Source organism: Nycticebus coucang, chromosome 7 (genome assembly GCF_027406575.1).
Source record: "Nycticebus coucang isolate mNycCou1 chromosome 7, mNycCou1.pri, whole genome shotgun sequence".
Taxonomy (NCBI): Eukaryota; Metazoa; Chordata; class Mammalia; order Primates; family Lorisidae; genus Nycticebus; species Nycticebus coucang.
Window position 1 is genome coordinate 79,791,999 of NC_069786.1, and position 17,681 is coordinate 79,809,679.

A 17,681-nucleotide genomic window follows, 5' to 3' on the forward strand; every position below is an offset into this window, starting at 1 on the left:
GATGCTAGCGCTGGGGAGTGGCTGCAATTACAGATTAACATTAGCAGAGAGGTTTGATTGCATGGAAACCATAATACATCAATTGCTTGCAGACGTATGTCAAAACACTATCAATGAGTGGCAAGTGACAATTAAGTTGCATCTGGAGGAAGGCTTTGTAGCAGCAAAATGCTTCTAGCTGCCGGAAAACAAGATCAGGGCTCCCACTGATTCTCATTATGGTGAGTTATGTAATTATTTCATTATATATTACGATGTAAATAACAGAAAGAGCACAATAAACATAGTGCACTTGAATCATCCTGATAGCATCCTCCCGCCCCCTGGGTCCATGGGAAAAATTGTCTTCCACGAAACTGGTCCCTGGTGCAAAAATGGTGGAAGGCTGCTGATTTTACCTGTCGCTTTGAAGATATCTATCTAATATTGTTCCCACGGCCCTATGTGTTTGTCCCTGCTGATTTCTCCGACTTTATCTCCTTCATTTCTCCACATTCTCCATTCTGCTCCATCCATAGCTCCTCCAATTGACTAGACCATTTCCAGCTTCAGAATTTTCAAAAGGTCCTCCAGCCCACCTGGATTGCTGTCCCCACATAAAGCATGGCAGGCTCCTTCTTACCCTGTTAAAATCCACCAAAGTGTCTCTTACTCAGAGAAGTCTTCCCTGGCCAACAGATGTGAATCCAGATTTTGTAGCCCTGAAGCTTATACAATTTGGGAAAAAAATTTTATAATATAACAATAATTTTCAAACATCTTAAATTTGCACATTTTACAAACATACATGATCGTGGGAACACTTAGAGCCTTAGGAGAGGTCGGTACAAGTGAAAGACCCTCAAGCTTAGCCCCAGGTCCTTCACACTGATTCTTCCTGAGACTGCCCTTGTTAAGCTGGTTCTCTCCCCCTCCACTTCCATCTCTGCTACTCTCTATTATTGCATCTTACTTACCCTTGCTAGCACTTCTCATGGTCTGTCATGTGTGTGCAGTGGATGGTACTCTAAGGTAGGCAAGTCTACCCAGCACCAAGCGTAGCATCTGACGTAGTGTACAGGCTGCTCATTGAATGAATGATGATGTGTCTTTTGAGATTAACAGTGCTAGACAAATATAAAGGACTATTTTACATTTTAAAACTGGCACGTCATTAAAGCAACTTTATTTTCCTTCCTTTGCTCCCACGGTGAGAAGCTTACAGCATGGGACAGTTCTTAGTGCAGAAGAAGCAATTGTTTTACCCTCTCCATCTAATCTAAGCCTCAGGAATTTTTAAGGCACCAATCTGATTTCAGGGACAAATAAGCAGTGTTCAAGAGGGTTGGGCCTGGTTACCTGGATCAAAATCACCCCTTTCTGTGTTTAGAGGCAGAGCTCTGTTTCTGCACAGCTTCTGGCTGTGGTGACATTAGACTGGGACCAGGATGTCAACCTCCTCTGTGGAGCCGTGGGCTCTTCCCAGGCTCAGGCCTACCCTCCTCTGGATATGTTTGTGCACGTGGTCACTGGCTTACTTGTGTTTCTGTCAGTCAGTCTGGTCTCATCAATGCAAGACATTTCCCCACTTTCTGGCTGTCACAGGTAGTTAGTTGGTCCACCCCCTCTTTAAGAAGAGCCAATACCTCTACCCAGGCAATTGATATGTGAAACTAACTTAGTCCTGTATGAGCTTAAAGGAGAAAACTAGGACTGAAATTTTATTATTAAGATGATATGCAACCTGAATTGGAAATCCTTTCAAATTTGGCTAAGTATAAAAGGTTGAACAAATAATTGGGGAAAGAAAGCACAACTTCCATAATTGTAGCTAAATATTTCATGTAATTTCACATTTTGACTTTTTTTTTTTTTTTTTGCAGTTTTTGGCTGGAGCTGGGTTTGAACCCGCCACCTCCAGTGTATGGGGCCAGAGCCCTACTCCTTTGAGCCACAGGCACCGCCTGACACATTTTGACTTTTTCTTATACTAAAACTTGCAGTGTAAATTGCCAATAGTAGGAATTATTATTAACTTTAGAATTCTCTACAGATGGAGATCATTAAATGTCTTCCAGTGTACTCTTTTTTAATGAGATAGGTAAACTGCTATCTTATATCATTGGTATTTGTTTTCAAGTGGACTAGATAAGAGTTGGGGGGGCTTGGCACCTGTAGCTCAGCAGCTAGGGTGCCAGCCACATACATCAGAGCTGGCGAGTTCGAATCCAGCCCCAGTCTGCTAAGCAACAATGACAACTGCTACCAAAAAATAGCTGGGCACTGTGGCGGGCGCCTGTAGTCACAGCTGCTTGGGAGGCTAAGGCAAGAGAATCACTTAAGAGTTTGAGGTTGCTGTGAGCTGTGAGGTCACAGCACTCTACCCAGGGTGACATAGTGAGACTCTGTCTCAAAAAAAAAAAAAAAAGAATTAGTGGGGTTTCAGGTCTAGAATGCTACAAAAAACTTTGTTACCTTCTACTGAAAAAATCCCTTAAAATCATAAAAAAAAAAAAGCTGTACAAATGTAGGAATGAACTCGAGTTTCTTTTGTATTTATATGAACTAATGGCATTCCATTTGCTGAGTGGCTCAGGGTCTATGCCATTCATTTATTTGTGACAGGTTAAACAGTCAGCTGAAGTGTATATTTTATGGTTAAATTAACCTGAGCTAGGTTAATTATGGTAGCAATTGAACCTCGATCCTTGCAGATTGAACCTCAGTATAACCATATTCAATTCTAAGCTACAGTATATCAAGCAAAAACTTCTGATTGGAAGCAGTTTCAGAATCGATTTACATTCAAATAAAAAGGCACTCCAGTGAGAGGCACATTAAGATGTTTAAATTATGGGGCATGTGGGATTCATCAAGCAAAGAAAGCAGTTGTAAATCAAGCTTACGGTGAATAGGTTAAACACACAAAAGGGTTTTAGTGATCCAGCAACACGTCCTAAGATCTTTTTTCAGTTTTAGCAACTAAAATAAAAATTTTAAGGAAATAGCATGAAGTAAATAAGGTTTTTAAAAATGACAGCTACCAACCATATTAATAACTTTCCACTATCCTGGCATGCCAAACTGGAAAATGTGATAATTAGTGCTAGGACTACATTTCAATGCCTCATACTAGAATGAATGGCGGCTTGGAGGTGACAAAAAAGAACAGCATTTTGAGGGACTTTTAAAAAAGATTCACCCTTTGTTCTTGTGTAGATTCTTTTGTAGATTCCAGCATCTAGTATCATATGTGGATTTCTTCTGCTGGATTATTCTATTCCACTTCTTAATTCCTAGCACAGAGTCTTGCAATAAGACAGGTGTTTATTGAATGGGTGTGCATGTGCCTTTGGGCTTGGTGCCGGTAGCTCAGTGGCTAGGGCGCTAGCCATGTACACTGGAGCTGGCAGGTTCGAACCCAACCTGGGCCTGCCAAATAACAATGAAAACTACAACAACAACAACAACAACAAAATAGCCGGGCACTGTGGCAGGCAGGACAGCTGTAGTCCCAGCTACTCGGGAGGCTGAGGCAAGAGAATCGCTTAAGCCCAAAAGTTTGAAGTTGCTGTGAGCTGTGATGCCACAGCACTCTACTGAGGGCAACACAGTAGGACTCTGTCTCAAAAACAACAACAACAAAAAAAAAAACGCACCTTCACAGGAACAAAAAATATCAAAGGGTGGCAAATGAGTCCCGTGATTGTTTTAATTGGGGCCAGAGGAGAGGCTCAGGTATCTCTTGCGTGGCTCTCTCTCTCCCCTTGTGGTCTCCCTTTATTCCAGGTACCACATACTGACTCTTCCCATAGCTTCTAGGGACTCTTTCAGGCCCAATTACTTCATGAGCTAATTGATACTGAACAAATGGTGACTTGACACATTCCACATGCTCTTGCATTTTAAGCAGATTTATGAAGAGAACAATGCTCAACCCAAAGACTAAATTTTTATTGGTTAGATTTCAGGTAAAGTCCTATTTTATTAGTAGTTAAGTCTCTATGCCACCTAGTCTTTGTTAGTAAAGTCTCTATGCCACGAAACTATCAATTTCATTAATTCCAAAGGATGATAATTCTTTGTCAGTAAGCATTTGATTAGGTCTGTCAGGATAGGCAAACTATGGCCCGACAACCAAGTTTGTCCCTCTGCCCATTTTCGTAAATAAAGTTTTATTGGAACACAGCCATGCTCATTCACGCATGGATAGTCAATGTCTGTTTTTGAGCCTGGAGGCAGAGCTGCATACTCGCAACAGAGCCTGTGGCCCACAAAACCTTAAATATTTACTGTGGGACCCTTTACAGAAAAGTTTGCCAACCCCTGGATTAAGTTGTTCCTTTTTCGGCTGGCTTTTTGGTTATCATCTGTTTTTCCAATAAGGACTAGTCCAAGCCCATTATGAGTTATCCTTCTTTCCCAGTTTCAGTAAAAGCTGCCTCTGTTTTGGGAACCCTCAGTGTGTAGCCTGGAATGCAGAGCCTGCACTTTTGAAACATAAACACTTTGTCTCGATATAATTTTAGTACTTCTGGAACTCCCTAGGAAATGAAAAACACCAAGAAGCTCCTCTGACAAAAATTCAGCTCTTATTGAGAACACATCCTTCCCAGTGGCCTCTCCCTGTTGACCTAAACTATGAACAATAACCTTTTGGGGGATTCAGATTTTTACAAATTCAGAAAAAAAATCGTTATACTTTCTTTGCTTTTTAATGTGAAATAATCTATTACTTAGAAGGGATAAAGTATAAAAACCAGATTCCACTTAAAAGTGCAAGGATTAAAAGAATTAATCTTAAAGTTGACATCTTCATAGGAATAGCCAACATGAATATATTAAGCTTCCTATGTGTTTACCATCCTCTGCATTTAAAAATGGTTGGAGGCTGGTCCCAGTGAGGTGGTGCTTACAACTCATGGATCACAATCAGTTACAGATTTGTTTCTTCTCTGAGCTCACTGCTTTACTTGACTTAAATAACAATAATTTAAAAATTAAAAATAAATGATTTAAGAAGTCTCTTGGGTATTTGGTTTCCAAAATAAATCTTAATATGTGGAATAAAATGTAAATTAATGAAATTGGTTCTATTCTAGAATTGAGTACTAGATGATTTTTCTGGAATCATACCTTTTAACAAATCTCCTCAACATGCTATTTTCTAAGCATATATGCCTTGCTGGAGGGAAAGGAAAAGAATTCAGTTTTGAACTTGAGGATGAACTGAGCTGGCATCTAAAGATGGAGAAGCTAGAACAGAACAGGAAGGAGGGTCTCTTGGAAGCCACTTTTTCTTCCAGGCTTGAGGAATATTTTGCTAGAACCCTTTTGAGAGCTGTGTACCTCACAGAGAATATGTACCTCACATATTATTTGGGAGTAAAAGGTGGAATGATTCTGATTCTTGTTAAGCATCTACCCTTCTTCAAGCACTTCCCAATAGACTCAGCACAGCTCATCAGGCCTGATCTTGAAACTCAGAGAGAATGCTAAACAGTCAGTGAGTTTCAAAGCAAGAATTTGAATCCAGGTGTTCTAACTCCAAAGCTCTTTTCAAGGTCTGGCAAGAAGGCCATTTTGAGTGGCTGAACCTCTCACAGTGCTGACCTTAAGAAAAAAGGAGTGTGGACAATTGTAGTTCCAGGTATTGTGTAAGCGAGAAGTGCTCAAGACGAGGCTGCCCAAGCTGGTAACCTGAAAGAAATCGAGTGAGCTTCGTGGGCACTGATCACCACATCTAAAGACTATCAGATAATGTCTTCTGTTTGCTTCGTGCATGATTTTCTAGCAATTCTGAAAATACTACAAGTGTGTGTGAGTCTCATTATCCAAGCAATACAAGAGGCCAAAGAGATGAGTATGTGCAGACAGGACAATGTAGTCTTTGTGGGCGTAGTATTTTCTGAACTTCATGGTTCTTTATAAACCTTTGCTAGAGAAGCGTTTCCAATGGGGATTTTGTTCATATTGATCTCTTCTTCCTCCAAATCCTCCCACAGTTCAATTCTACCTATTCAACAACTTAAACTCTGCTTTTCAGTGCTGATGCAGGGACACCAGGTATGGGAAGCCACAATTTCCTCAGAATCATCAAAACAATGTAGCAATAAGGACATTAGAGTGTGCCTGATTTATTAGCTTACTTTACCATTCAGTATAAACAAGAATTCCTTTGTTACCCGTTTCAGACTTTTCAACGTCTTGGAACAATCCTAAGTTTCATACATCACAGCTGACTTACTTTTGCCTATGCCCTAAACTTTCCCAAATTCAACCCTACAATGCTAACACAAATCCCATTTCTTGATTTCTTAAGTGTGTGGTGAGGGAGGCAGTGGCTGTTTGGAAAAGTGGCCACAGCCCCACTATCTGAGGGGTCACCACTCCACATCCCTGTGGACGGTGGGAAGTTCTTTTCAGCATTTTCTTTCATTTCTGTGTCAGCCTCTCAATAACCCACTAATCCTTTCCCTTTGGACAAACTTCCCCAGCACCTATCCTCTTCTTCTTCAAAGGAAAACTCCTTGAATCCTCAATACTGACCAAAGGAGAAACAGTGAATTTTGTTTGCATTTTACCCAGAGGAAAACACCTTTAGTTATCTTACAGCAGCAACACATTGAATCCCAGTCTCAGCAAAAGTACTTAACAAAAGAAAAGTAAGGGGAGGCCGGGAGCAGTGGCTCATGCCTATAATCCCAGCACTCTGGGAGGCCAAGACAGGTGGACTGCCTGAGCTCACAGGTTCAAGACCAGCCTGAGCCAGAGCAAGACCTCACCTCATCTCTAAAAATAGCTGGGCATTGCGGCGGGCACCTGTAGTCCCAGCTACTCAGGAGGCTGAGCCAAGAGAATCACTTGAGCCCAAGAGTTTGAGTTTGCTGTGAGCTATGATGTCACAGCACTCTACTGAGGGCGACAAATGAGACTCTGTCTCAAAAAAAAAAACAAAGAAAGAAAGAAAAAAAAAGAAAAACAAAAACAAAAGTAAGGGGAATTTGGTCATGGACAGTAGTTTTCTAGATTATGGAGGACTCTGGTGGCAAGAAAGATAAGGGGAAGAATCTTAAATTGAGAAATGAGAGCTCCCAGTGGACAGTCATTCATTGTGGTTTTATTTGTAATAACCATCAATTTATCATTTCAACTTTCCTCCAGGCCTTGTTGAATACAAGAGAAAACAGAAACTTAGAGGGGAAAATAGCGTTTTTTCCCAAGAATCACATATCTTTAAACTAATAATGCCAAAAGAATCACTTTTTTGGATTCACCTGCCCATCCTGTATGCAAATAACTCCACTAAAATTTTGATTTCATAGGGAAGAATAACAGGAGAGGTGAAGTGCTAATATTTGGGGATAGAGTGGGACTATATTATATAGGCTTTCTGATATACAGTTGGCAGGCCTCAGTTTAAGGAGTAAATGAGTAGCCAGTATACGCCTGACACTTTTTTTTTCTCAATGTTAGAACACATTAACTTTTATCAGCAATTGCAAGGGTGGAAAACATGTAACTTGGGAAATAAGATTAAGAGGGTCTGAGGCCCAGTTCTACTTAGTATAAGTCTGACATTCTAAATCCTCAATTTCATATGTAAAATGGAAATAGCATCTACTTAAGAAACTTTCAGGGAATAAATCACACATGTACAAGCATTTTGTACAGAGTTCCAGCCACTGTTCCAGACACTATTACCCCCAAAAGATAATGATCAAATGTATGACTATGCTGTTTTTATTAATACAATACAGCTGGAAACCACATTTTTAAATTTTATAGGCTGGATTTCAGTAACACAGTGTCAGAAACCTCTGCTTTACTATTGTGACCATCTTCTTGAATGTCTGCGTGTATTACTATGTTAGAATGCATAGTGCTAAATAAATATCTTGAAATACTTGTTTTAGTCATTGTACTTGTTGAAATGTAATAGCAAATAATTTCTTGCAGAGGCAATCAGTACAGTGTTGTAACTTTTGTATTTTCCTTCTTAATATATAACAGATGTGGGAGAGACGGGATTTGTCCCACCCCCACCCCCAATGCTCAGCGTAACACATGGCACCGAGTCAGATTACACTGCATGTGACAGTAAAACACTCCTGTATCTGTGAAAACAGAATTCAAGGAGGCTATTATTTTAGTATTTGCTGCTTTATTCAGCATGCATCTGATTTTTGACTAAGTAAATCAACACCCCAGAGGTGAACTACATTTTGTAAAGAAATTTTAAATTTTGTAGATCCCAAGTTTACCGACAAGGATACACATACATTAAATTCTTAGTAGCTTTAAATTAGGACCTGCAAGAAAAGCCCACAGAGAGCATTAATGAGTCATCTTTGGACTATGGCAACTACAGAGAAAATAGTTTTGCAGTCTGATTAGAAGCATGACCATCGTGATAAAATCATGCCACCCCCCAAAGAGGTCTGTACATAGTTTATTAGTGAAGATATTGCAGCTATCGAACTGAAAACCACAGGTACTTTATTCACAGACTTCATGTCATTAGAAATTAGAAACCTCCTATAAAAGATCAAACATTGCCATTATAGATCATTAAAAAGCAAGGTGGTAAAAAACACTGTTGGATCTAAGAGTCTGGCCCTCTTTTGTCTGTAAATATCATAATTGCATATCTATTAAGTATAAAGTATATCAAATTCCTACACAGAAACTAATTATATTCCCTTCCCGCCCTTCAAAAACAGAGGTGGCTAGAAACATTTGTGGCCTCTAAATATTTTATCATTTAAAATTGCTGACTGTGTTTTGAGGGAGAGGATGACATTGTGCGGATCTGGGAGGAAAGTTCCTTTAAATTCCCCGTGTAATCAGTTCTTGCCCTTCTTCCCAGAGTGAACGTGGAAAGGCTGGAGAACAGCAAACCAGAGCAAAAGGATTGCTGCTCAAGTGCAGGTTTACATGCCAGGAAGAGACGTTCTGAGGTCAGACCTCCAGGGTGGCACCTCAGTACTACCCTGTAACACCTAAACTCTCCTTTTTAAGACTACTACAGGAGCACCTAGAGAGAGATACCCCTATCCTAACCATCTGAGAATATATCCCAAAGGACTGATGGAAAAATTATCTGAAAGTGACCATATGGTAGCTCAAAAGACTATGAAGTCTTCCCAATGGCAAAGGTGAAAACTTTCTTCTGGGACTGGGGAAATTGCTGATTCAATCAGGAGGTGGAAATATTCTCTTACTTCAGTCAACCTTAAATAAAAATACACAGAAATAAATCTCCAAGTGTTTCTTTGGAAATAACATCAAGAATTAGAATTGCAATTTGTGGCATGCAAACCAGGGTTGCTCCTAGGTATGTCTGAAGAACAAAGAGTTTGGGTTTTACTGTGGGAAAACAGCAAGTTTACCTAAGCTGTTTTAAAAGTAAGTTCATTGGAGCTGCTAGTGTCTTGCAGGAGCTGGTGAGTTCTCATTGGTGAGTGGCAGCAGTGATCATGTTAAGGCAAAACATGATCTTAAAGTTGGTTAGGTCTTTGTGGATTTTTTGTTGAACTGCAAAAACAGTTCCTGGAATAAGGACTTGGGTGCCCTTCCCAGGGCCTCATGACTCCATTTTAATTGGGTATTTCATAAATGAGTATATATTCTGTATGATCAATTTTCACACTTCTTACAGAGAGAATTTAGATGTGTTATTATTTACCATTTCAGGAAACTGTTGTTCAGAAACAAATTTCATCCTTGCATAATTATCCTTGTAGAAAAAAATACAGCACAATTTTGCTTGGTAAGTTTTCGTTTTTAAAACACCATAGCTTAGAAATTTGGCCCTACTACAAACACATGTGTAAACCTCAGGGTATTGAGACTCTCAAGTGATCGGCATAGGCTCTAAGGAACCCTGAGGAAGGAAGGTAAGTACCGACACTCTCAACCTTTCATGGAGTTATATCCAGATGAATTCATCATACCTTGAAAATATCCTAAGTCAAAATGCGCAAGGTTATGTCCTGATAAGCCCATCATGAAGTCAAACAAATCATTAAGTCAAACTATTGTTAAGTTGAACCATCATAAGCTGGAGACCGTCTGTAAAAACATCCTTTGTTCATCATGTCTCTTGGGAATCTCAGTGTAGCGTGGGTAATGAGAAACGTGCATTTGGTTCAAAAGTCAAAATAACCTCTCTCCTGATAACGATCATTCCTTCTATTAGACACTTTCTTACTGAGCATTAAATAGCATAAATGCAAAGATAAAGTTCAGGCCAACAGCAGGCGTGTAAGTCCAGCTTGGCTATGAGTGTACGTGTGCGTGCACACAAATATGCAAACACAGACACACACACCAAAAGAAGAAAACTTGCACATTTCATCATCCTCTAATCTACAGCATTTTCTAGAGCTATGTACTTTTTAAAAATAACGCCCAGGTGCACATGCATACATAATTCTCTTTTCCTGGTCACTGTAGCAAGTCTGATTTTTTAAAAAGTAGAAGAAAGACTTCCACCAATGAGTTTATTTTAAAGGAAGCAAATTAAACAGAACTATGGTGATAACAGCAGATGTCTACTTATCATTCACTTCCTAAATGTGGATTAATATATTCATGAACAAATCAAGTGTATTGCCAAAAGAAGAATGCTACTGTTGTCACCCCACCGGCTACTTGTTTCGATTATGCTTCTCCATCAGGCAAAATGTTCTTTCCCCAGCTTCTAACACTATTTATTTTGCTTCCTGCCAATCTTGAAAATAATTCATCTTGTGTGCCATTTCCTGATAAATGCTTCCTGGTGCTTGATTGCTCCACTACATGGCATTTGATTTCAAACTGCCATTTTAGCTTTATAAACATTTAGAACCTTCTAAGCCTGAGGAGAAACCCAAAAGGCATGCAAAAATGAGGCTGTAATTAGACCAGCAGAGTATATTTTACAGCATATCTACCTTTCCCTGTATACCAGAAATCTCTCTGTGCATCCAATACCGTATTCCCTATCTGGGTACAAAATAGTAAATTAACATCTGGGGGACTCCAAGAGACCTTAGTATCAACATGTTTAATTTATTATTAATGCAAAAGAACAGTTTCCTATGATTAGTGAAATAGAAAACATATATCGAAGGATCTGCCCCCACACCATTAAAAGGGGGTGAGGGGGAGGACAGAAAAGCAGAAAACACAAGAGGAAATAGAAGTAATATCAGTTACCACATGATTTTTGTAGTAAACAATAGAATATGATGTGCAATAGTGCAATTTTCCTTTGCTAGTCCAGCAATGCAAGTCTTAATAGGAAGTTCACTGATGTTATTATTTGCATTTCAGGATTTAGTTGCGTGCTTGTCGGGGGTTAGAGTTCCTGCCAGACTTCTGACTCTGAGTGGAATCACTGATGCTAGAATCACTTTTACTCAGTCCAAGATGACGGAGCTTCATATCCCAGCGCTGTAAAATTTAAAACAGAAAATAGTCACAAGCACATTATCACCAGGGTCATTATTTCTGTGATCCTAACAACGGGGTAAAAACGGCAGTCAGATCACAAAAGCATTTTACTACTTTTCTAAAAGTATAAAATCCATTATCCTAGGGGTAACAACAAAACTGATGCTATAAGAGCATCTATAATATATTCAGTAAAGGTTTCATTATTCTTATTAAACTTAAGATTTCCATGTCTGTAAGTGATGACACAAGTATCTAACTAAATCTGTGGGTATTTCCTGGGGTAACTCGCACACCTCCAGTGCTTCACAGATGCTCAATAAATGGAAGATTCACATGGAGAATGTGAAGCAAAGGCTATTTTTTCATCTTCCTCTCTTAAGATACATAAGAACAAAGCCTTTTAAAATCTGCGTGATTTTCATAGGAAAAAAGTGAAAATTTTCTAGGGAATGAGCTCTTTCAAAAGTATTTTTCTGAGTAATATCTACCAAGTGCAACAAACAAAACAGACAAGGTCCTGCCCTCAATTCTAAGTCTCACAAAGCAAGCATACCCAATGTTTTTGATAACCACAATCAAGTTTACTAATATTTTGTATTAACAAGGTCAATAACATTTACATGTGATATAATAAACGGAAGTTATGTTATGGGAATATATGGAAGGAGTGAGGACCACGGTGTACTTCTCAAACTTCAATGACCACAGAAATCACCGGAACTTGTTAAAACTGTAGATTCTCATTCAGTCAGTCTGAGATGGGACCTAATATTTTCATAACTAACAAACTTCCAAATGATGCTGGTCTAAGGACCACACTTTAGGTAGCAAGGGGCTAATGTCAGGCGGCTGAAGTTCAAATTCCAACTCCACCCCTGACTATGTGAGGGTTCCTAAACTTACCAGACCTCATCTGCATCATTTGTCCATTGTAATTAATAACAGAATCTACTTGTAAGACTGTTCTAAAGATTGACTTAAAGTATAAAGTGCTTAGCACATAGAAAATCAGTTATTACTTTTGTATTACTGAAAGTAACTTTTCATATTTATTTAATATTTCATAATAAAGAAAGTAACTTTATTCCACAATCTTGTTCTGATATTTTAAAAACAGTCTTGATTCTCAGCTCCTCAAAGCAGTCCAAATATCTTGATTTAAACAATCTGTTGTAGCAGATACTTAGGTAAACAACTATTTGCTTGGAAAAACCATCATAATAAAGTCTTTTTAAAATTCTTGACCTATCCACTGAGAGTAAAAAATCAACTAAAGGAAACTCTGATTCAAAAAAAAAAATCCCTCATAAAACTCTCTTTTTTACCTTCTCAACTTGATTAGGAAACTAAAATAAGGATCTTAATAATTCTGGCCAAAAGAGATTTCCACCCAAACCCTTTAGCCCTGAGTATTTTATATATGAATTAAAAAATTGTTGAAGTTACTGGTTTATTTCTTCCTTTTAGCATGTTTAAATCCAGACTGAGAATTTAAATGATGTCACAATAATAACTCTGAGTCCCCTGTAGAAAACAATAGGAAATATGTTTCCCTTACTAAGAAATAGGACAAACAAGCCATGTGTCCTGTCAACACCACGATGACATTGTTTTGGTACCAAATGAGGAGCCGTAAGGCTTGTTACATGCATTGGAGCAGAGATGTTGAAAGCTCTTCCAACTGGTAAGGAATTTAGGACAAATTCCTGTTCTGCATTAGCAAGCAGAAAACCAAATTAGAAAGACAGTAAGAGATTCCAACATACTGAACAAGAGCCATTTTTTTTTCTCTAGTAAACATCAAACTAATTGAAGAGATGCAAATAGAGAATGCCTGTGAGTCTGAACTTGAAATGCATCTCAAGTTCAACAAATATACTAAAGGAGGAAAAAGAACTGACCAGAAGGTAGTTTCTCCCCACAAAATAAGGCCCTCTCCATTTCTGTAGGTCACTTAAACCCAACCGTGCCTGCTGTGTCAAGTGCCAGATGTATAAGATAAACTGCCTGGGGGTGTTTAACTTATCCTGTAAATGTTTCCCAAGCCTTCAAACTCGCAGAAGGAAGAGGATGTATTATGTTTGGTACGGTTCCCACTCCCCCACCCCCACACACATCCTTTTAGATTTTTTGTCCCCCTACACATCCCCCCACCACATTCTTTTCTTTGAAATAGATTGCTTAGTGCAGCAAGAAGAAATGAAACCCTCTATAATAAAGTAATTTACTGTGTGATTTTTTAAAATGTGTCAGTTTGAGAATATAAGAGTCATTGACTTAAAAATAAAGTAACATTCTGCTTTAAGGACCTAATTTGGTTAGATCTCTAATACACACACAGAGATGAGTCCACTGCCCTCTAAGCAAAGGAGTTGGCATCTCTACATTGGATACATTGTTATTTTCCTGCCTATCATTTATTCTCTCCTTATCACAAGCTGTCATTTGTTCAAAGAAGCCATATGTCCAGTTAAAATTTTACATTTCCTAGCCTAGAAGCTAGTGCAGCTAGGCATGGACATGACATCCCATATTGACCAGATGTCCTAAGTCAAAGTTGCTGGATGAGGCTCTTGGAAATGCCTTTTAGCCTCCTTTTTTTTCTGCCCCAAATGTAGATGTGCTGCTCGCTCAGTCATCTTCTGACCACCATGAGAACAGGAATATATGGAAGCAATACCCTTAAAACAAACAAAAAAAACAACAACAACAAAAAAAAAAGACAGAGCAATAAGCTCAAAGGAGCCTGGAGCCCTAATGATAAAGTGGAGCTGCCCTTCCAGGTCTGGACTGACTACAGCTAGACTCCTTGTTATGAGAAGTTAGAGAACTAGTTAGTGCTCAGATACACATTCAGGGAACTCATTCCTTAAATTGAAATAGACATTAAAGACAAATTCAGTCCTGTGAGTTTTATGTATGTATTATAAATGTATGTATATGAAGTTTTAGTATTTCTCTTGTAATTGAAGGAAACTTACTTCATTTAAATGACAGATAGCTGATTCTCTACTTTTGTCTTCTGTATATCACTCTGAACATAAAATAGAGGCTTACCTTAACTTTTTTACCAAGTCGATCCTTCCATTTCTCGGCTATAGAGCCTTCCACCAAGAGTAATCTGCATTTTTAAAAGAAGCAACCATTTTCGAAAATTTTTAAATTACTGAAAAATACAGACCTATTATTGAAAAATACAAGGAATCATTGCCTGTGAACACTTACATATTTATTCTAGAATACGACAGCAAGTTTTTTATTGGTTCAACCATTTGTGAGTCATAGACCCCTTCAGGAAACGAAGTTATGGCTCCTCTCCCCAGAAGAATGCACACATACACTTTCTATCCAATATATGAAATCAGATGACCCAACTAAAAGCTATCTATAATCCCCAAGAGAATGGATAGATCCCAAGGTAAGAACACAAGAGTAAGTTCTTTAGAAAGAAATGCAATGAGTGTAGGACAGGCAAGGAAATTATTCTGAATCCTTAAGGAGTGAATTACCTGGAACGTTCCTCATCTTCATAGCCCATGATGATATATTCCTCATTAACATTAAGTGGAGGGCACAGGCAGCCAGAGCTGGTGTAAAGGTTGACAGTATCCCTTGGAATGTTTACCAGAGAAGACTTGAGAATCTCCTTCACTTCCACTACCGCAGTCACATCATGGCACTTAGTCTTTACCTCTTTAACTTTAGCCCGAATGACTGGGATAAAAGACAAAAAAGCTGATATAGTAACATGACATATAAGAGGTCCCCCATTCAAAAAAAAAAATAGTAAGCTTTTTTTCTAGTCAATTCTTATTCACTTGATGCTCAATGAATGAAGAGGAAAGTCAACCAGACTTTCATTTTTCCTTATACTGTAGTAACACATCAAACAGCACACCTGCCTCTGTTACGCTCAGCCTCGATTCCTTTTCCAATTTGTGTGTACATATGTTTGTGAGTGTATAAGTGTGTGTGTTTGCAGCATTTCATTTTGAGAAATTTATTTAGCTAATCAAATGTTGAGTCAATTATCTGAAATAATTATCTTCCAGATATCACTTTGGATGTGTATATGCACGTGTGCCGTTCCAGCTGTTGCCAACAGGAATTTAACCTATGTAATTTCACTATATGTGAAGACCTCAGACTCAAGTATGCTGCTTCCCTGTCTGCATTTTTCTACCAGGTCTATTAATAGATTTTCTTGAGGTGGCAGATCTTTTTAGTATCACCAGTTGTCCTGTTCAATAGTGTCCCCAAACGCATTCTGCAATCCTTTCATCTCTCCGTCTTAGCTCACTATTCAGACATTAGTTCCTTTCTTCCTTTGTGTCAGCACAGATTATCTTTTACACTCTCCTTTAGTTATATGATATTTTCTTCTTGAATAAAAATTGTCACCTCTAGACCTTGTTTCCTCCATTTGCTTTGAAGCCAAACACTACAACATTCCTTCCCCTCACGTGCTATAGAATATGTTAACACGTCAGTTGCATTAATCTAATTCTCCAATGGATGTACTGGAACCCAATCTCTCTCACAAGGGGCAGCTTTACAATATAACAACACATTGCCTTCGGTTGCAAAGTCAAAGCATTTGACCCAGAATCTAAAAAATACAATTCTGCTTCTTTTCTCTATCTCTCTCAATTGGGAAAGTCAAATTCTTTAGATTCCTACTTCTGGTAAATGAGAAGTTTTAAAATGCCAAGAAAGAAGTAAAAACGTCAGTAAAAAGACAATGGCATTTTCATGGGTAGGTGCTCTCATTGCTCAAGTTCAATATCCATGGACATTATATAGAGGAAAACACAATTTATCCAAATGAATCCACTTTTTGAAAGTTTCTTAGGCACATATCCATAACCACTTTTATCTGAGTGCTTTCCCACATATTTTAGGGATTTTGGACTACAAAGGATTGGAAAAATATATAAAATATATAAAATTCATATATTTTGTGAATATATAAAATCAACCATTCTCCCATTAATGCTCCAACAGCATCGCAGAAATTTGGTACTATTCTACCAGTACAACATTCACACGATAGACATTAAATTGCTAATGACTTCTAAAAACTTTAAGACAAAACATTATTTTTGCTTCACAGATATTTCAGTCTTCAGAGATTTAGTTGCCTCAAGTCTGAGAACTTATACCAAATAAAATATAACTGCTCAGTGATCGCTGCTTGGTTCAATTTGAAAGAGGAGTCTCTTTTTATTTATGTTCTCTGTATTCTGTATTTTAACAAAAGATAAGATTGCCCTTTTGAAATGTCACTTGGGAGAACCAGTTAATAAATTCTCAACCCTAACCAGCAGACATTTTTTGTGTCCTGGCTTAAATGAATGTGCTTCATAGCATCCATCAATTATTGGAGATTAGTGAACTGTGCAAATGTTCTCAAACTAATGATTTATGTATCCAGTGTCTATTATTTTCATTAGAAATTTTTAGTACATGTACCCACTCCAAAATAAATATCTCTGTACCAGACTTACTTTTTAAAGTAATTTGTTAAAGCTCAAGAGCTTTTAACTACATTCATCTGAATGAAGCAGAGATTTTTGTTTGAATCATCAATAGCTCCCACCTCCACTTTGTGGTAATTAGACATATGCAGATATATAAGATAAAAATCAACATATTTTGAAAGTAAAAATATTTTTATTTCCTTTTTAGAGTTTTCCTTCTATTTAATCATTTGAGTGCCTGCCTTCTCCAAAAAAGATGTAAGTCAATCCCAGACAGAATTAAAATTATTGTGCAACCTAGTTATTAGTAGGCAGGAAAAAGAAATTAGATTCAGAATCTGTCATCCGTGTCCCACTTTCTTTTATAATATTCATTCTTCTCCCTTCTCTAAGTCCTCTCATGACTTGTATTTTAACTTTAACAAAAGTCACAACACCAACCATTGTAGCATAAAGTAAAAATTGATATTAAGATAAGTAAAAATATTGATTGGTTAGCTATATTCCATAGGCTTAATCTCTTATTTATCAACTGGAAAGCATTATTAATTTCTCCTTCTAAATATAATGATTCTGTATAAATAAATTATATACACCAATACCCAGATGTACATTATAAACAACCAAAGAAGTGACAACTTGGGTTTTTTAATAGACATTGATAAAATCAAGATAATACATCTCATGGGGAAGTTGTGAAAACTTAAATAAGGTACTGTATGGAAATCACTTAGCACAGTTTCTTGTACAAAAACATCAGGATTTTTCATTCGATTATAT

At 37.9% G+C, this 17,681-nt stretch overlaps 1 protein-coding gene across 1 annotated transcript in view; it reads right to left on the reverse strand.

Moving 5' to 3' along the window:
- Positions 1–10,467: 10,467 nt before the first annotated feature.
- Positions 10,468–17,681, reverse strand: part of FRZB (frizzled related protein) — a 33,795-nt gene continuing 26,581 nt past the window's right edge. Inside the window, exons 4-6 of the mRNA XM_053597847.1 lie at positions 14,931–15,135; positions 14,479–14,542; positions 10,468–11,418 (exon numbers count right to left, since the gene is read on the reverse strand). Of these exons, the coding sequence (XP_053453822.1) occupies positions 11,302–11,418; positions 14,479–14,542; positions 14,931–15,135 (386 nt within the window). The 3' untranslated portion in view covers positions 10,468–11,301. The remainder of the gene's footprint in view (positions 11,419–14,478; positions 14,543–14,930; positions 15,136–17,681) is intronic.